General features: G+C 35.2%; 2 protein-coding genes across 3 annotated transcripts in view; one reads left to right on the plus strand and one right to left on the minus strand.

The window, feature by feature from the left end:
• The window catches only part of COG5 (component of oligomeric golgi complex 5), a 170,029-nt gene that overhangs the window by 132,166 nt on the left and 16,003 nt on the right, over positions 1 to 21,860 (minus strand). The window lies entirely within an intron of this gene.
• Positions 7,842 to 9,420, plus strand: GPR22 (G protein-coupled receptor 22). The gene has a single exon (XM_030452221.1). It carries the CDS (start codon positions 7,857 to 7,859, stop codon positions 9,153 to 9,155), a length of 1,299 nt encoding a protein of 432 aa, XP_030308081.1. The 5' UTR covers positions 7,842 to 7,856; the 3' UTR covers positions 9,156 to 9,420.

The following is a 21,860-nucleotide window of genomic DNA, read 5'->3' on the forward strand; positions in this document are numbered from 1 at the left end:
GCTTCAAGCCAGCTAGTGTGGGTACACCACATAAATAATGCTGAAGAACAACCCCAGGGGAAGATGCCCAAAATCACCCCATATTCCTTTTCAAAAGTGACTTAATCTCTAAAAAGATAATGTCTGACCAAAAAAATGTATATGAGCTAGGAGCCCAAGTCTCTTGCAAATCTGAGAGCACATGACATTTTTAGACCCAGAAGCAGCAAAATTCTAAATAGCCACTAAATGAGCAGCAAAATGCTAACTAGGAAACAAGGCATGCAGTCCAAAGAAAGAAACAGAAAGTGCTGCTGAAGCATTCAGGGGAGATAATCATAGAAACTGAGAAGAGAATAACACAGAGAACAAGGGGAGTAAGCAGACAGCTTCCCAACTGTGCCAGTACAGGTATTTATGAATGTGTCTATTCCATGACACCTGGATGTCAAGACAGTCTGTGATAGGCTTATATGAAGTTAAATCCTAAAGCACATTAAAAAAATGCTGAAGCTCCAAGATCAAGAACTGACAGAAAAGGTCAGAGTTGAGTATTTCACTTGGCCCTGATAGACCTTTTGAGCCTAAGTAGTCTTTTTAACATAGTAAGCTTCTTTATTAAAAATGCAGTGCAAGAAGCTGCATTTGGAGTGATCATATCAACTCATCAATAGAGTTCAAACCTTCAAATTTACCAATGAGCTACCACCATTTCAGAATGCAGTAACAGTTGATGCTAGGATGTTACGTCCTGTGTGTAGAATTTAAGTCATTAGATAAAAGATGGAAGAAGAAGAAGAAATACACTACAACTTCCAAACTTTTGAACTTCCTGGTCTCAATAAAACAGAAAAAAATATACTATAACAGACAGTTACAACTCCTAAATTCAATTAAAATGTACCAAAGGGGTGTAATCTATGGCAATTGCAGTTTCTCTCTACCCCTGTGTACCCAACATCTCTTTATGTACACCTGCCCCTGTTTCCTTCAGCTTTACTCTGCTTTTAGACTCTTGCCTCACTGCATTTATTTTACCCCCACACCAAACCCAGCAGCTTTAACCCTTCACAATTCTGTTCTCTGTCACATTCTGGGTCTCACTTTCCCCTCGTGTTGTCATTCTCAGTCTCAAAGCCCTTCATCACCAATCTCATGGTTTAAGACCCTGCTGTTCCCTGACATTTCTACCCTCTCATGACCTTTCAGCCCCACTTTTCACTCCCACAAAGCCCAAAATACCAGTCAAATTCTTTGTCTTTCATTCCGTACTGATACAGAAACAGGTATAAGAACAACACATTTATCTGACTGTTTGCACATGGCTCTTTTTGCCCACTCTTCTCTATCTACCCTTTGAGGATGATGTCATCTGTTCACACCATCTAAAGTAGCATCTGCACAGCAATGGCTTGTAAGCATGTCTATCCATCCACCTACTCCTGATTGCCTCCATATGGTACTGCTTCTTCTGCTTTTCTCTCCAGAGAACTTAATCTTGGTATGTTCACAACTCAGTTCCTTATCAATCCTCTCAAACCCTTTTTGCAGATAAAACTTTTGCCATTAGTGTCTCCTGTAATACAGGAAATCTTTCATGACCCCTTTGCCTGCATTTGAACCACATATCCATGCTACACCCAAACTCTGGCTACAATCTTTCTCTATGCATCTTTTCCTTCTAACAACACAGCTCACCAAGGTCCCCACCTTTATTCAGACACTCTGAAGAATTAGAAAAGGAGATGAAGATTCACCTGTTTAAATTTAGAGAGGCTTCCCTGCTTATCCTAAGTTATACAAAAAGCAAAGAAGTAAATCTCTTTAATATGTTGGTATTTATGCTTTCATTTCAGGAATCCTCTTCATCTCACCACCCTTAAGAACTATGCCGATTCCACTGGTTTCAAGTTCTCGAGAGGCAGATGATACAGAGACATCTGACAGAGATCAATCAGTTGATACTCAGCATACCCAGGTGGTACATACTGATTTTTGCTCAAAGCTCCTGTAATCTTTACTTGGGTATTTTCTGAAACTAAAATGTTACGGAATAGGAAGCACAGTAGATAGACATGTAGCCTTTAAAAAAAATAAATTAAATCCACTGTTACGCAAATACTGGGTGGCTGTCTGAGAGAAAAACAGAAGAAATGCAGATTTCTGAGTGACAGAACTGCATTTTTAAATTGCATTTACAACTTCAAAACAAAGGATTCCACCAAAATTTGACCAAAACTGCCATCTAACTGCCATAGCTGCTTATATAAGGCATGCTTTAATATTTAATACTTTACCAAGCTTTAAAAAATTTAAACTAAAAATCTTTACAATCAAGGAAAAAAACCCACAATAAACACAAACAGAAAAAGTCCCAGATGCCCGACCCCCTACCCTGCCCCCCTTGTTTGAGATGAAAAAGTATAATCAGAACTTTTTATACTTAGATATTCTTAAATAACTTGCTTCAGCGTATCGCTTTTTAGAAAACATTATTTTGGGTTGTACACTGAATTTATTTCCAAGGTTTATTTTAGCACTAGTACCAATTAAAACAGAATATTGTGCTACACTTCTCTCACTCTTCATTATGTGGCTGTGAGTATTGTTCATACTGAGAGAACAGATTCAGAAATAAGTTACAAAACAACAAAGTGAAAATTAAGATATTCCCCCCCCCTTACAAAGTGAAGGTCAAGAATATCATGCCAGACATACTTACAAAAACCTGGAAAGTCTGTAGCAAAATTCATGTGGAACATACAAGATTTTTTTTTTGAAAGTTAGAATTTCAACGAAATTAACTGCCTACACTACTGTACATACATTGTACACAGTGATGGATCTTAAAACCCATTTTTTCCAATTCATGAATTAAATTGAATTATCAGTCCTTTTTAAGGATCTGAATTGTATCTATGAATCCTAATAGAAATCTTCCCTATATTCATGCAGGCACCAACCTGTTCTGAATATTAATTTATTCAAGACCAAACCAAATGTTCACTTGCAAATAACATACCAGGTGAAATTCAGCAGGGCTCAAAGAATCAGTTTTATTTCAGAGACGTTCTTAGGACCAAACAAAACAAAACAAATTACAAACGGAAAGCAGGCAAAATCAAATATAGATCATTGGAAGCTTTTTAAGTAATAGACGTTTAATCCTTTCTTTTTTTTTTCCAGTGTCATGTGGTTTCCAGTGTATACAAAGTAAAGAGTGAAAAGGTAAAAATAAAACTGGCAAACCCTTAATGTATTCTAGAATTCATAAATCATTTGTAAATTTAGTCCTTTTATTAAAGATTCCTTATATAAATTGGAGGGGGGAGGAATCAATCCCTTATATGAAGCACAATTTAAGCCCAACATCACTGACCAATCAAAATTAGTGAATGCACTGCATCTCTCTGCAGTGAGGAGAAGAGACAAGGTAGGCTGTCATTCTGCAATAGCTGCCCAGCGCAAGCTTTCGTCTCAGCAGCTCTGCTTTTCTTTTCCAGAGAGCTTGAATCTCAGTGGTGTCTCCGGAGACAAGAAGCCTTCAGTATGTTAAATTACTTTCATTATCTATTTTCAGATGCTTATTGATTCTACAGTAGGAAGAGTGGGAGACTGCAGCAGCCTGTAAAGCTGAACTAAAGCAGTTGTATACATTAGCAATATGCTGAAACAATGGCACACTACAGGCACAAATTTTCATTAAGGTCATTTTTTGAAGATATGCTTATTACCCTCCTTCCCTTCTACTCTGCTAACAAGTGAACAAAATGAATCCCTCCAACCTGGAACTGCTTCACCTGCATCGAGAATTTATCATATCTTTAGTGGAGGTAAGATCTGTTCCTTATTATGGTATGCAGAATAAGCAACATTTAACAAAAAACAAAAAAAAAGGGAAAAGAAAAGGGAAGAGTTCAGATTCAAGTTAATTCAAGTGCTACTATCTTGTTATATTTGAGACAAGAAAACATTAAATGCTATTTCCCCCTCCCTATTAAAAACACAACGGTAGAAGAATGTTATTTTGTATGGAAGTCTCATAGAATATTAAGAACCTGTTTTGTTTGTACAACATAAAGACAGTACAGTTTAATCTAATACAGTACTGGGGGGGGAAAAAAAACACATAATGCAACTGGGAATATTCTTTCCTCCTTCAGCAGTATTTCCAAGTATTGCCGGCAAAATATGTTACAGATTTATTCATTTACTCTTTGAAGGATCAGATAGTCTGTAATTAGTCTATACTTGCTGCTTTATGAAGGTTGGCTAATATGACTAATCTCTGGCTGCTCAAGAAATCCTTTTTTCTTGCTTTTTTCAAAAAAACTTATTTCTTTCATCATCATGTACATTCAAGCCATTTACTAAAGACAAAGATTTGCTAAACATTTACTTCAAGAAAGGAAAATATAACAGTGTGCAAATTAAACAAAAATATATTTTCTACAAAGCTTATGGACTCTGCTCAATTTCTTACTACGAGAGTTGCATGTATAAACTATCTGCTCACACGAGCTATAAAACTATATTTTTACTAATAGGTCTGGTCACTGACACACTAGATCCAACAGTTATTTCTTCTAGCCAGGGTTTTCTGTAACCTGCACTATTTGGGGAACTGGAAACTTGATCAAAAAACCTAAATCCATGTAAGTTGACAAAAGAATGACATGATTTTATTTGTAAACATTAAACACACTAACTGGTTTTCTATGTAATCTATAAGGTAAAATTTTAAAGATAATTTATTCATTAAATAAGTGATACTAGAAAATATATTCTTGCATTAGTCTATTTTGAAATTATAAGACCTACTTTTAATCTTTTTTTTCCTCCCCTTCACAAGGACATGCAGCAACTAATTCAGTTTTACAACTGACAATATGAAGAACGCAGTTGACCGGGTATCTTTCTAGCTGTATGACCAACAAGCAGCAGGATGCATCACTAAAGTGTATTCTTAAGACATAAAGGAATTAGAAACAAAACATGGAACACATTTGTAATACCATTTACGTGCACGACATTTCAACAATATACATGGAAGACTAACACATCTGCTCAGACTTTCATTAAAAGAAGAATGCAATGATTGATTCTTAAAATGGTGAGCATTTCTTAAAGAGGGATTTATAATTTATTAAAACCAGAATTGTGGAAACTACTGATGCACGAAGAAACAATGAAACATGAATTCCCAAAAGGAGAATATGCATACTTCGCCAGCAAGCTGAATAAAGGTTTAACCAAGCTTTTTCTATACTACTCATTAAATAACTTATTTGCCATAATGACTAATGGATATTTTTCCCTCAATTTTATGATGTTATATATTCTCCTTAAATGAAAATAAAGCAAATTAGGTAACTGATGGTTACTCAAAGCACATGAACTGGATTTTATAATGTATAGCAACTTCCTTGACTAAGCCATCATTCAAAAGTAATGAGCAAGAATATTACAGAAAATACGCAACCATAAACTAAAGGATGCCTGCATACACTCTGAACACAGAGATCAGAAATCATTTTTTTTCAAACCTGGAGAATAAAAACAGGCTGCTACAAAATGCAACAGGGGAAAGAAATTAACATCACTTAAAAGAAGGTTTATCTGTTATTGCTGGCTTGAAACTCAGAGCAGACACACAGTATATGCACTGGTCTGTATCTCAGGCAATTAAGAAGCTCCCATGTTTAATCAGAAATTTTGCTGCTGAAATGCTGGAACAAAAAAAGAGGGGAAAAAAAAACCCAAACCTGCAAGAAATGAAATAAGAGCCCAGCTACCACTTGGTTTCCAGGTTACAGTGCATGTCAAATATCTGTCAGTGAGACCACGTATCAATTTATGACAAGCTGCTGCAATGATCTGAAAGGCCCTTGAGGCACAGAGACCAGGTAGGTCAGTAGTTGCATGCACCCCACCTCTGCTCAGAGTTTGCAAGGGAACAGGCACTGTCCAGAAAGGAAAGGTACTGGGTAAATTAGCTCCCTGCCTTGACATTTCTGTTTTTATTTAGCTGAAATCTAATCATTGCAACAAGGTGTTTAATCTATTCCTAAGACTTGAAAGACCTTAAGTTTTCTGATTTCGCAAGCCTTCAGTTGGCATAATGTTAGTTAAAATCATCATTTGTTTTAGCAGGTCTGCTTTTGATTTCCTCCTGGTTTTTTTCTAATATGAAAAAACTTCATTTACCCAGTAATGTATTTGGAATAGTTTCTCGAAATCCATTCACATAGAACAGAGTACAGAGGAAACTGTATTCCTGAGGGTTAATATAAACCTAAGAGTGGTTGTCTAAATTAGAAATTAAACAAAGCTTTTGAACTATTTCCTGTTTCATTTCACACCTGAGACTAATACATTCTAATTTACATCTTTTGTATTCATGAGGCACATGTGAAATAACTGTTGAAGCATACGAAGAATTTTCGTCATACAATTTGCAATTAATAGTATTGTGCAATTGAGGCTTTTCAGAACTGCAGATGAAATCCATTTACATATTGTATTCTAAAAGTGCCTAATTCATCCGTTCATTTAAAAAGAGCTCATTTTTGTTCACCTTAGTGCCACCCATTTTTAATGTATTCAGAATGGCACGAAGGTCCACATTTAGATTTATTTTTATGCAAAGAATGTCCCCTCTTAAATTTGGGTCTGCCTAAAAGAAGTAACAAGATGCCTAAAAGTATCATAACAAGAAACTGAATAACCTTTCTTCTATTTCTTTGTTTTGTTACAAACTCAAGGGCTGGATGAAAATATAAACAATACATACATAAGGTATTACATGCAGATGCTACTTTTACAGTCTATCAGCATGTACAAAGCAAAGCAGATGAGCCGTAAAATAAAGAAATCTCCTAGATGCAACAAATGCTACTTTTTTGAACCTTTTTCCTCAAACATACTACATATATAAAATAAGATGGATTTAAATAGCTTGTATTAAAAAAAAAAAACAAAAAACAAATAACAAGACCAAACACAAATCCCTAAAAGATACAATTTTCTGTTCAATTATTATTCTCTAAAACTATTTCCTTTATTGTGTTCTGGAAAAAAAATTAAACATTCTTCCATCCCATTTGAACACTGATTTCTTGAAGAGATTTATTATTCAAATAAGAAAAAAGGAAAGGTAGTAGTTTTATAATAAATTCCATTCCTCAAGGCCACATTAGTTTTGCATTTGAAATTATATGTACTTATATAAAATTGTTCTAGTGGTAAGTTTCATGCACACAGATGCATACAAGATACAAGTGAACAGAAGTCTTCAAGCCGATTTACAAAACTTCAAATTTCAGCCTGTGAAAATATTGCAAAAACTTCAGGAGGATCCTAAATTGCTAAATACTGTAAAGGTTCTTTTTTGCGATACATAAGCAAGAGTGCTCCACGTTCCTATCACTTTCTTTTTCCACAAGAGCCCTTTTAAAATGATCTTAAGTACTAATTTGTTAATACTTGACAACATTTTTCTAAAATGACACTTAGCACAATACAAAGGCAATGCACAAGTATAGTTTATTCAACAAATGGGCCCTTTGTAAAAAACACATCACTATAAATAAAGGCCTGTCTCCCTAAGTGGAAGCTTTTCTTTCCTTTTCTTTTTTTTTTTAATAACAAATCCTGCTTTCCTTTAAAAAGGAAAGACCTCATTTTAGATCCTCAGGCTTTTGAATTCCTGCCAACCAAAGCTCTAAACACAGGGTAAATGAAGAGTTTCATAAGAATAGATACTATTCCTCTCCCCTTCTTCCCCAGCATTTATCTACAAATAGTGTCATAAAAGAAATAAAATAGTTCCATATTTTATTTCATCTTTCAGGAGAAAAAACAACTGCAACAAAAGGATGTGTTTCTCCCCCATTCTGGAAGTCAACATGCAGTCTGAATCTAACATTACCGTTCGAGATGCCATTGATGACCTCAACACCAACATGTACCAACCACTGTCATATCCATTAAGCTTTCAAGTTTCTCTCACTGGATTTTTGATGCTAGAAATTGTTTTGGGACTTGGCAGCAACCTCACCGTGCTGGTACTTTACTGTATGAAATCCAACTTAATCAATTCTGTCAGTAACATAATTACAATGAACCTTCATGTACTCGATGTAATAATCTGTGTGGGATGTATTCCTCTAACTATAGTTATCCTTCTGCTTTCACTGGAGAGTAACACTGCTCTCATCTGCTGCTTCCACGAGGCTTGTGTCTCTTTTGCAAGCGTTTCAACTGCAATTAATGTCTTTGCTATCACTCTGGACCGATACGACATCTCCGTAAAGCCCGCCAATCGAATTTTGACCATGGGAAGGGCTGTGATACTAATGACATCAATATGGATCATTTCACTGTTTTCCTTCCTGATCCCTTTCATTGAGGTCAACTTTTTCAGCCTTCGAAGTGCAAGTACTTGGGAAAATAAGACACTTTTGTGCGTGAGTACAAACGAATACCACACTGAGCTAGGAATGTACTACCACCTTCTTGTTCAGATTCCAATCTTTTTCTTCACTGTTATCGTAATGCTAATTACCTACACCAAAATACTCCAAGCTCTCAATATTCGGATTGGTACAAGATTTACAACGGGGCAAAAGAAAAAAGCTAGAAAGAAAAAAACTATTTCTTTGACCACTCATGAGACGTCGGACATGACCCACAGCAGCGGAGGAAGAAACGTTGTCTTTGGTGTCAGGACTTCTGTGTCTGTGATCATCGCCCTGCGCAGAGCTGTAAAAAGGCACCGGGAGCGACGAGAGCGACAAAAGAGAGTCTTCAGAATGTCCCTCTTGATTATCTCAACATTCCTTCTCTGCTGGACACCCATCTCTGTTTTAAACACCACCATCCTATGTTTGGGCCCAAGTGACCTTCTGGTAAAGTTGCGATTATGTTTTCTAGTAATGGCATATGGAACAACTATATTCCACCCTCTACTTTATGCATTCACGAGGCAAAAGTTTCAGAAGGTTCTGAAAAGTAAGATGAAAAAAAGAGTGGTTTCAATAGTGGAAGCAGATCCCATGCCAAATAACGCTGTAATTCACAATTCATGGATAGAGCCTAAAAGGAACAAAAAGATTACCTTTGAAGACAACGAAGTAAGGCAGAAATGTTTAGTACCTCAGGTTGTCACTGACTAGATTTCAGTATTCACCAAAACACATCAAGTGGAACATATGAACAAATTGTAGAAAAATACTGCCAAATATGAAAAACTTTTTTTAGCTACTGGTGAGACTGTAAATTTTCAATATATATGTTAAATAGAGTAGGTCTTGTATATTCAATTTCTTCATTATGTAAGATCTATGTTGCATGGCTGTTTGTTAGCATAACACCATGTGTATATTTGTCAAAAAAATTCAAGTCCTCTTTTTTAGAAAATAAATAGCCTTAAAGAAGTGCAAACTTTTAAAAATATTTGTATGGCTCACTTTCTCTGTAAATACAGAAAAAATTTTAAACAAAGAAAATTCACTTGGGAATACTTTTCTAGAACACAAATCCAACATTTTGCATGATATCGTATTTTTCGATTTAATTCATTAGCAGAATTGATCAGGGATATTCTGAATGCTACACAGCTACAACTCAGACACATTTTGGCTTCGTATGTAGATAGCTACTTGTTTTTTAATTTCTTCTGCATGAAAACACCACTATCATGGGTAGACAAAGTCATTTTATGTGATGTCCTTTAATTAAAGGTTCAGAAATAGTTAATGTTGATGGAAGAAAAATTAATGTTGGTCAAAAAAATGTCAGTACTTTTAAGAGAGGTAAAAAGTCTTGCACAAACAAACTCAGATCCACAATTTCCACAGAAAAAATGCATAACCTTAAATAACCACACTGGAGGGGTGAGAGGGTAAGGGAGAAAGACAAACTAAATGAAGGCAAAGCCGAGAAAGTTATTGTCCTTGACACTAGAAGACAGCGAGCCAACAAAGCCATTCCTGTGCAAAGGATCACATTTTCACACCAAAGTGTTAGCCAGACCTCTAGTGTGACCATGAGACCTTTTATACAGAGAATTTTCATTCACACCATCTATTTACATAGATAGATATGGCTGTTCAGTGCCAAACCTGAAGCAGATCATTTTCCTGCCCTCAGTAACTCTTGCATTATTTTGACCTCACTTCTGCTTCCATGATGTTCAGTTCCTGGCCATGCAATTGCTTTGTCACAAACCAATCACCAATACTGCTGGCTGCTCTACTTCCTGGACAGCCGTGGTACACCATCATCCTATATCCTCTTTCCCTATTTTAACTTTTACCTCCAAAGAAGAATAAAGGGCCTTAAGAAGTAATTATTAACCATAAGCAAGAATTAAGATATTAATCCTCAAAAAAGTTTGCCGAGTGGTTTGCTTAAAAAATTCATAATTTCAATGAACAGTGACTATTTTCACTGACTTATTTACCAGTTATGGAGGGGAGGGGAAAACACAAAACTGCAAAATCAATTAGCATGATTTCACTTGTCTTGTTATATAAACTGCTCAGTGTGTCACCAGCTACTAGTATCATTAGAAGGCTAATTCTCAGTAAGCATTGGCTTCTATTTAAAAAAGAGTATCTCTGAATAGGAGAGCTAGTTTGACTAAAGCATCACATTAAAAAATGAGGATTTATAAAGCATTTTTCTGAAGCTGCATCTAAAAAGGAGAGGATTCAAGAGAGGAAAATAGCTATTTTCCATTACATTATCAAATAATCAATCACATATGGATTGTCAAAAATTATTTTGTGCTTACAAAACCAAACAAAAACAGCAGTACCTGAGATGTACCTTGGTGTACTTATGCTCATACCTTTACTTAGCAGAACATAAGACTCAAAAAAATAACACTACAGGTCTGTATGCCAGACACCAGACACTTCTAATCATCCAAATTCTACCTATACATTTCATTATCTAATTTATAATTTATTATCTACAATTACCGTGTAACATATTCAAACATAATTTCAATATTTTTTTCCTAAAAGCTAGCCCAATGACACCTGCATTCATTTGTACCCCCTTGTTAATTTTGCCCAAGCTATCCCTAGTTCCTGCAAGAACTGAAATCCTTCATCTTATTTCAGGGGCTGCACTGGAGGGAGAGGAATAAACTCAGTAGTTTCAAGCAAGCAGCTTTTGGGATTTTTTTAAAATCTCATATGCTCCAAATTTATCACTTAAAAAACATTTTTTTAGGAATAAGCTCTTCTGAAAAGATATGTGCCCAAAAAACCGAAGCAGAACTATTTTATTTTTTTTCTGTAACACTTATTCCTTCCTCTGCCTAGCTATCCTCTGTATTCTGAACACTAGAAAGAAGAGAAAGTGTCATTTCTAGGGTTAATGGCACAATATGATTTATCAGATTACTTATATTCCAATAAAGCATTCTTCAATCAATTAAAAATACTATTAATCTATTTCAAAAGAAAAAAAAAGGAAAAAAAGAAATAATGATTACCACAACACAGGCATAAGCTTACATCTTGCCCCTTATCTGAAATACGCATTTAAGAAAAGCTTTCAGACTCTAAAGGTTTCTTGACAACATGACTTTACTTTTCAGAATCAAACAAGTCCTCAAGAACTACATGTTTAGTGTTAAAATCTCTCTCATTAGAAAGTCAGATTCAATTAAGCAGTATCTCATAACAAAGAGAAAACGCAGCCTAGAAATTAGTCAGAGATCTTAAAGTTTAGATTTTAAAGGCTATGTTGATCACTGATATTGTCTTTATGAATATAAGAAAATTCATTTTTACATTTATTATTCCTTACCTATCATTAGATAAAGGCAAAAAATACCTATGCAATGTTGGAGTACACCTTGAGCTTTGCAGAAGAAAATTCTACAGAGAGCAAGGAGTAATACAAATAAGAATATGTGCAATCCTATATATGTGCAGAAGTCATTACAAAACAAAATCATATAAGACTACACATTTAACACAAACAAGACAAAATACAGAGTAAGGAGTAAAGGCACTCCTGTTCCTATAAAGGAACTGTATAGCTTACAGATACAGAAGAGGATTTCAGGAGAGATATGAAGATGTGCCGGGGGTGCTTGACAGACAGACTAAAACAGAATGCAAAAAAATGCAGTATCACTGGAGAGAAAAAAGGGCAAATTCATGCCATAGTATTGTACAATATGAAGCCCACTACATTCTTAAAAATTAGCTCACCACAGTGAGTCATTAGTTCAATTACATTTCACACCACTCAGCCCAAGGCAAGCAGAATTCTACAGGACTCTAAAAATACTAATTGCACCAAATACATCTCAGAAACACTAGCAATCACCACCAGTTTCCACATGTTCTCTGTCCCTTAAGTACCAGCTGGTACCTGACTATGTTGTTCTTCACTTCAAATGCATTTCTATACAAATTTACATTGTAAAATGAGGTTAGGCCACACTAAAAGTACAAAAAAGCTGAGTACAGCGCCAGTATCTATTAGAATATTCAAAAAGCACTCCTTAATGTACTAGTATGTCACAAACCAGGGAAAGAGAAGCTTAAATACATCCCATATACCTAGCTTCAAATTGGCAACAATTTTTACATGTTTACTTCAGGGGACTAGGAATCACTGTGCAAGGGGACTGGGAATCACTTCAGTGATTTCTAAATATATTAGATTAAAAATGTATGTACCCAGACACATATCAGATCAACACACCCCTCTTCCTTCATTGTTACATGAATACACACAATTACTTATTATATATTGTTATGCATCCATACACACTAAAAGTGAAGTTCAACATTAGCATCTATATTCCGTTTATATGGGGGGGTTTGGGAAGAGGATCTCTGAGCTGGACAGACAGGCACTATGTACCACCACACATCTACTTAAATGCCTTCTCTTCCTCACCATCACCTTTATATTCCTTTTTGGTTTTTTAATCATTATTTTTAAATGAAATAATACATTCAACAAGCTGTATATATGTATACATTTATATGTATATACTGGAGCACAAGAGGAATTTTTCTGCTGTTAACTGTTACATATATCATACTGCAATGCACATAGTAGTTTAACAACAATGTATGTTCAAAAGGAGAGAATACAGCATTTGTTAGAAAGTTTCAATGTAGTATTAAAAAATAAACTGTTCCCCCACTGTTCAAAAACAAAATACCTCAAACATACAGCTCAAGACAACCGGCTTCTGTCTTAAAACCTTCCAGCTTTGAAACAGTACCAAATTCTGTTCCCACTTCACATATTCTGCTGCAATATCACTGAATTTATTTGTCTTACACCAACAGCAGAGAAGAATATGACTCTGTAATCACCTTCAATTCAATGCAATTCAAGAAGAAAAATTAAACACTGCATTTGGATTTTGCTTTGCTGGGGTGGAGTATGAAAAAAAATAAACTGACATAATAACTGACTAACAGGAAAATCAAAATTGATTCATACCCAATGACTGTTAAAGAAGAAACATGTGAAGCAGGTGGAGAGTATAGGTCAAGAGAAAAAGGGCAGGAGGGGGCAGGAATTGCTGTAGGGAGGCCATGGCCATCAGAACCACAGAAAGGTGGAGGGAAGCATGCATCTGCCATGGAAAAAAAGAACTGGTCTTACTGCTTAGATTACAATAAACAAAAATACAAGAAGAATTTATCTTTGAATCATCAGCTGTGATACACAGTTTTGCCAAAATTGCTGGGAGGAAAGGAAAGAACGGTGTGAACAGCAACTCCAGGAAAGGTTTTTAATTTACCAAATTATATACAGAATAACAGACAAACCAAGAGCGTGCATCTTTCTACTACCTCTTTTCCGAGAGATAAACTATACATTTTTCCAAGTGCAAAGCACATATAGAGCACATGCATTCTACAAACAAACCAGAAATGAAAATGTTACTAGATACCTGTTCCCCATGACAAGTTTTTAAAAATGTTACTGAACCTCCCCTCAAATCAGCATTAGTCAGGTAACTTCACTGTGTCCCGATGATTTACGTGTGTTTCATTATGCAGAATGCTTCCAATTACAGCTTCTTTGCCTCGATTTTATTATTTTTGTAGAGTATTAAACTGAAGGAGAAATATCATTAGGCATTTTTATGATCTTTGCTAAAATTACACTTCAGTGATTATTATAAATTGAACCAGAAGAGAAGAAATATCTTCCTGTGTTTTTACTTCATAGATTTCTATATCAGTTGTTTTCCTGTTATACAAGAAAATTCTCACACAATGAAAAGAAATTCAGTTGAAATGAAAAAACAGAAGAATTACAGTTAATGTCCTGTGGCACGTACAGTACGTGGAATCACTAGAATGTAATTTATTTTTTATAGTTCCACTTCATTATATCCTTTGAATATAAGCATTTCTATACCCTCATTCTGATTCCTGATTCTCCGCAGCACATCCAGCAGGCGGGCAGGCTGATGGCACAAAGCTCTTGGCACACAGCACACCCCTGTTTCCTTTCCAAGCTGGGTTTTTTGAAATATACTTCTGGTTCCTGCTATGATCTCTAACTTCCTACCCTATCTTGCCACAGCCTAACTTCATACCATATCTAATAAACAGATCAGTGCCACTGCAGAAACAACATTATTGTTGTAAAATCTGTCACTCTGGCTATGTCAGACTGTCATTAACAGCAATATTAGTACAGCTTTACTTTCAACTGTACAAGAATCTCTCACAATCTGTTGAGGCTTTACTTCAAATTAAACTCAATTTAAACACAACTAGAGGGGGGGAGGGGGGCGTAGAGCACAATAACTGATGACAACCTATTTCAAGATATTTTTTACAAATCCTTGTCACAAATAAACACAGAAGCGAGAAGTATAAAAAAGGACAGCTTCTCACATTAGTAAATTATTACAATTATCCATGATACTTTGTGCACTAGGTTGCATTTACCATTGTGCTGAAAACATATAAGGAAAAAGAAAATGTGAAAGAAACACAATTTGCAAAGCATATTCCATCACAACAGAAAAGGTGAACATGAGCACTGCTGTTGTAAAACACCTTAACAGCAATGAGGAAGATGTATTACTCCTGCTAACAGCTCTAATAGGGAGTAAGTGAGATCTATCAATGAATGAGAAGGACAAAACAAAAAATGTGAAAAAGATTTGTGGGCAAAAGTAAGTTTTAACAAAGTTATATGGCTCAATAACAACAGTGGCTTCCACAGACTAAATACCTAACCCAAAAAGAACTCTCATGAAAAATTCTCTTGGCATGTTTTGCCAAAATACCACATATCTGCACATATATGTAGTACAATATAGTGAAAATGATAACATTTATTCTGTATGTGTTGCTACTGCAGTCAGTAAGTATGGTATTTCATGAGATTTTTTGAGATACAACAGACTTTCTAGGAGTATATTTGCATGTAATAAAAACACGAGTGTTACTTGAATTATAAATTCATCATCTGAACAGTTACCAAGCAAACATCAAATCACAAGAAATTTCCAAACTGAGTGAATCACTTCATTTTCTATGTTAAAACAGGAACAAACATTTCAGTTTAATAATTCTGACCATATGAAGTTGTGCCCATAAATATAAAATGGAGCTACAGAACTCATCAATAGATAAAGCACCAAAAAGTGCACATGAAGACAAGATTCAGACATCTTTGAAAATACTAATGTATTCAAAAGCTTCTGACTATTCTTGCCTCGGTTGTACAGCTTACAGTGCAGATTACAGAAACAGTTTAAATAAAATGGAATTAAAATGTGAGACTTTTGATTCAGTCACCTAGACTTTGTTATGCCCCAATTCTGTTTCAGTCAAAACTCTCATGTTTCTATTGCGAGTTAGGTCAGCTAAAATCTGAGGGGTAGATCTTTGTAATTGTAGACAATCTGCCATAGAAACAGCATGTTCTCAAAATAATAGGATGTTCTTTTTTTTTAATGAGGTTAGATCATATCTTTCCCTGAAATTGCATGGAAAAACATATGAAACCATGCTGTCCTCCAGCTGAAAAGGGCCTACCTTTAAGATAACAAAACCAGCAGTAAGATTCGATGCCTGTGACCAAGTGAGGGTTGGACCTCAATGGTAAACAAATGGAAAGACTGGACTAATTTGCTTTTCAAGCCATCACCAAGTCCATAAAATTATTGAAGAAACTAGTAATGGAAAATTACATGCATGAATCTAGAGACAAAGAAGAAAAACTACTCCTGTGAAAAACAGTCTATTTTTAAAGCTGTTTTCAATGTGCAAGAATTAAATCTTACTCTGTGCTACTCATTACTTTATACTACATACAGCAACACCTTTATTGATTTTTAAGGCAAGGCAGAAATGACATTTACAGGAATACCGTCTCTTATCCAGGACATGAACAAAGATTAGACTTTTGGTCTTCTTTTTTTAACTATTTGGTTAGATTTTTTTTAACCTGAGCCAGCTCACACTTTATTTAGAAATGAACAGGATAAAATTGATTATGTTAAAGATTTCAACAATCAGTATTTATTTGAGGAATTAGAACAACATTGTGTACACAATCTCATTTCTCAATTATTTTACACTTGTGAATTTGCCAGGCCTCATTTTCCAGTCCTTAGCTCTTGTCATTTCTTTCTCTGCTAATCAAAGAGCCCTTCTGTGACCCTTTATTTTCTCCCCATGAATGCACCTCTACAGTTTAATCTTCAAGAAAAAGAGCCCATTTAATCTCCTACTGTGACATGCATTTATTCACAGAAACCCACAAAACTATGTTTTTATCTGTACAGCACAAATCCCTGCAGCAAATGCAGAAGTCTAGATATGCCTGATATAGCTGCATGAATGTTAGGACAGAAAGAGCATTGGTAAAGATATCCTACCATGGATGCAGCTCAATTCCAATGATTTATAAAAGTACCATTTTTTTTTAATTTGCAAACCAGAGATCATTCTCTTTTATTTATTTATTTTTAAAGCATGTTATATGCACATTCAAGGTGCTCAGCCCATTCACAGTTGTTTGCCTTAATCTGAGGTGTATACTTGGAGAACCCTACCACTACCTTACTTACGTGTTCCTTTTATCCAGCTCCCTCAGTAACAAAATTTCTACCAAGAATGTAGAGCAACTGTAAGGTGAAGAGATGGCTTATTTAAATACTTAGGGGAACAATATCTTAAAGGAGACTTTAATAATCTAAACTGTGGATTATGCACATAAAATAAATCTAATGAACCTACAGTTTCTTTAATCAACTAAGTAATCAAAACACACACATGTTTGACAACACATTTTCCATTAAAATGTAATTGGTTACATTAATTCAGCTCTACAGACCTGACTTATTTTAAATGAATTCAACTTCTTTACTATTTTCCTTCAGCAGCTTTACATCTGTGATTTCAACAGAAATACTTTGTTTCTCCTTCTAAATACTGGAACAATGCAAGTTAGACTCTCCCTTTCCCCATTCAGTCAGGAGTTACTAACCAATGGCTCTAGGAAGCTAATACATTAATTAGTACAACATCCTCCTTAGTCACTGCTGGATTACAAGGTACCCTCACTTTATGACAGAACAGGTTACCGTGACTCCAAAAATAAAGCAAGAGTATTTACTTAAAAATCCTTCTGTTCTAAGTTTCCATGAACAATCTGGAAACCTGTATATTAATAAGATTATTCCATCATGGATGTCTATGGTTCATGTCTGTCATGAATTTTTCTGCAATATTTTTCACATCTATACTCCACACCTGCACTACATTCAGTTGTGTTCATACATTGTTTTCCACTTACTGTCTTTGCTTTGCCATGACATCAGAACAGGACTTTAGCCAGGACTACCCTCTTTCTTGATTGCCAAAAAGCCAATAGTTTAGAATCTAATATAGTCTTCTTGGTAACCTTTCAGCTTTCAGGTTTATCTAAATATGTTTGTCCAACTGCTAGGCAGATCCACTGCACTGGAAAATTAAGTCTTTCAAAAATGAAACATAAAACAGTGGTTCTATCCTCAGTTTGCCCTATTCATCACAATTTGCCACTCTGGCAACAAATGACCTCCACATCTAATAACTGTATTTATTATAAGAGAATAGAGAATAATGTTTCTGCTGTGGATAATTCCCATGTCAAAAATTGGTGAGTTTTTACCACTGGCTATAGAGGACAAATAGTCTGTGCTCCCAGCATCATTCTTTCACTCATCTCAGAAACATGTTTAATGGCATTGCTTCCATTTTTTAATTTCAATTTTTACATTTAGTGGGAAGTGAAAGGTAAAACCTCCTGAATTTTTGCAAGCTTGCTCTCTGATCTGTGCATTTACAGATACTTTTAATGTAACTTTTCACTGTTACCTTCAACCCTCAAATTTTTCACATGATTTGTTACTACCATTACTTGATCTTCCAGTGGGAATTCTAATCAAATGCTCACTTCTTTTCTTGGTGATCACAATTTACCTATCCATTTCATCCGTTTCTATTCTCTCAATCTATTTCTTTGTCTGATTGCTCAAAAAGAAAAAAACATACCTGTTTTCTCAAACATTTACACAATACTGAAGTGTTATTTCTGAACTAAATGTGTCCTTACTCATTACAACTAGGTTAAGCACTACTGCATGCTTTGGTATCAGCAGAAAGAAAAAGATCAATATTATGTATTGCTTCTCATTATTATTTCCTTGACCACTGAACAACTGATTTCACCATTGCCCATAGATAAACAAAAGAAAATACACATTGTTCCAGCTACCTTAAGCCAACACCCCTAGAAAAAACACGTGACATTTATCCACACCTTCCCAAAGGGAAGTGGTTATTTACTGAACTCAAACCACGGAGTCTGATCACCTTAGACACCATTACCCTGCTTCTGGAAGAACTAGCCTGCAGCTTACTATTGAATTTTCAAGCACATAAATGCTCAGGAAAGGAAGAGGAGAATAGAGAAAGCTATAAATACCAATTCCTTCCAAGGCTTCAGCTAGTGTATACACAGCTGAAACATAAAATGCCATTTCCTTGTAGAACCTCCACACAGAGTAGAGCAGACAAGTAGATCTGCACTCTTTCAGATACATCATTGTAGCTTTAAATGGTGTCAAACTCTACAGAACTGAAATTTTCCCTAATACTTTTTAGCATCACTGAGTTGTTTGTTTATAATGGGTACCCTGAGTCCTAGGTGTTAAATGCTTGAACTTTTAAACCTTATGAAATATGGTGAGAGTACAACACCACTCAAATTACAGGTGACGTTTCTCTGTCTTGCCAGTATTATAAGCATATTACAATAAGCATACATTATAAGCAATGACTTATTATTTTAAATTATGTAATCCAACTTGCCTTCCTCCTCATGAACATACAGATACCTGGGTAGAGACTTTTTTCCTTTTCTACATTATATGTAAAAGACACTACAAATTCTTTTCAGACTCTTGCCAACTATTCTTACTCTGTACGACATATTCCTAATTTACAGGATGCAAAATTATTTTTCTGAGATTCCCAGCTAATCTCTAGCTCTTCCATTCTCTCTCAGTCAAAAGTATATTCTTTTTAACTACTTTTTCATCCTTGGTGTGCACATTTTTTTCAACTAATACAGAATTTGAAAGTCATTGAACAAAAATACTAGGTTTGAAGGCAGATATAACTTGCAGATATCTTTGGATCTTAGCAATTTTTGTATGTCACCCGGAAATAGAAACACATAGCTTCCATTTCTATTTTCAATTAAGTTGTTCAATTAAGAGGGTGACTCCCCAGTGACAGAATACTTTGTCTCAAAAGTCAAAGATGCTGTAACGTCTGTTTTAATTACACAATCAAAACTGTTTCAAAGTAATTACAAAATCAACTATATATATATTAAAAAAAAAATCATCAAGTGTCTGAATTGCTTTTGCCCTGTATTTGGGTAAACACAGGCATTTACAACTGCAAGATTTTCTTTTACTGTTTCTTCCAAATCCTTTCATATCTCTGCTCTCACGACACACACTACCTAATAAACACAAAAATACTTGCACTTCAAACACTTAAAATTGTCAAGGGGTAAACTAAAAGCACAGTCCAAACACCCTCACCACTGGGATACAATCTCTCTGGTGGGAACAAGTATTCGTTAACAGCAAAACAGGAACAGGTTTGGTATAATTCCTCTCTGCTCCATAGGGATACTTTGAAAAGATAACAAGAGGGAAGATTTGTAATTAGAGAAACAGAACATAAATATGGTTTTCGATTTTTAAAGTCACAGTTAAATTCATTAACTGCAAAACAAACAAACAAAAAGTGGAGAAAACCCACCTTATGAGACCTAGCCCTTACATTTAAGCTCATAAATAAGAAAAGATAGGATAGTGTCATTTACCAAGACTTTATTTCATAACTTCCCTCTTCCACAACTCCTGTTCTTAATTTCCAAAGTTCCTCTTTCAAAATTCTCAAGGCTCTCTGTTTCAGCCGTATGCAGGTGGGGCTACAAACCCCATATATAGCCTCTAGCTCTCAAACCCACAAACCAGCTGATACATTACCAAAGTAGATGGAAAATACCACAGACAAGGGCATTAAAAAGAAATATGGTGAATCTCAGTCATAAAACTGAATATGCTACCTGAGGAAACACTATCCATGCCTCATGTGCATGACAGTACCCAAGAGAGTTTAAATGCATATTAACTTATCAGCTGCATGACCGGTGCAGCTACCCTGCTGTCCTGACAATAATTCTTCTCCCAGCAGAAAGCACTTTTTGGCAATTCATCACATCCCCCCTCCCCTTCCTTAGTTCTTGTTCACTATCATTTTTTTCCTCACTGGAGTCTTCTGACCTATTAGAAGCAAATAAACAAGGAGCTGTCAGATCCCACATTTTACTCTGTACCTGCTGAAGCTTAGCTCAGTTTAACACTGGCCTACAACCAAAATGTCTACGCATTAGATTATGACACTAATAAACATAACATATTAATAATGAAATAGTAATCATTTGATTTGGAGTAATAGATGACAAGGAGGTTGAAAGAGCAAAGCTTTCCAGAAATGTAAGTAGGGATATATGTGGGCATCTGTAATTCCAAGCATGAAAGAGCAGAAGACAGAAAATAGTCCTTAATGGGGTTGGAATCAAGATAAAAATGGTTACATATACTACATGTGCTAGAGCACAGCAATTTGAACATACTGTAATTAATTTCCGTCACAGCCTTGTTAATAGGACATCAACAGCATACCTCTCAGGAACTGGTTAACAGCTCAAGATAGAAAGCAGGTCACTAAAGTAATTTCTAAATTAATTTTAAAATATTTGAAATACAGCCTTCTGACAATACCTATATACTTGAGAGTAAAATCACCGAATGCTTAAGAATACAGCAAAATTGAATTTGTTGAGTAGTTACACCTAAAGAACATCACAATGAAAAATCAGCTAAATGCTAATATGAAAGAATAATTCATCATTCACTCAATATGGCAAATCTGAAACACAGTTATGATCATTTAGATTAAACTAGATATCAACAAAACCCGTTGTTATAACTATACCTGGATTAATTTTCTAGAATTGTATGCATGAAGAAAATTAAATCTGAAGATATCAGAATAGTTATGACTTCGGAAAACAGTAAAACAGCAATGAAACTACAATAATTCTATGATTCCAAGGTTATGTTAACAGAAACCAAGCTTTTTAAATCTTGAGGAAATGAAAACTCAAGACCTAATAATTGGGCTTGATGTTGAAAAACAAAACTCCAACAGGATATTTTTTTCTTGTATCCATTCAAACAGTCTTTTCACTCGTCTGCCTGTAATACTTAGTTTTATACTATTTAG

This window comes from Calypte anna, chromosome 1 (genome assembly GCF_003957555.1).
Source record: "Calypte anna isolate BGI_N300 chromosome 1, bCalAnn1_v1.p, whole genome shotgun sequence".
NCBI classification, from domain to species: Eukaryota; Metazoa; Chordata; class Aves; order Apodiformes; family Trochilidae; genus Calypte; species Calypte anna.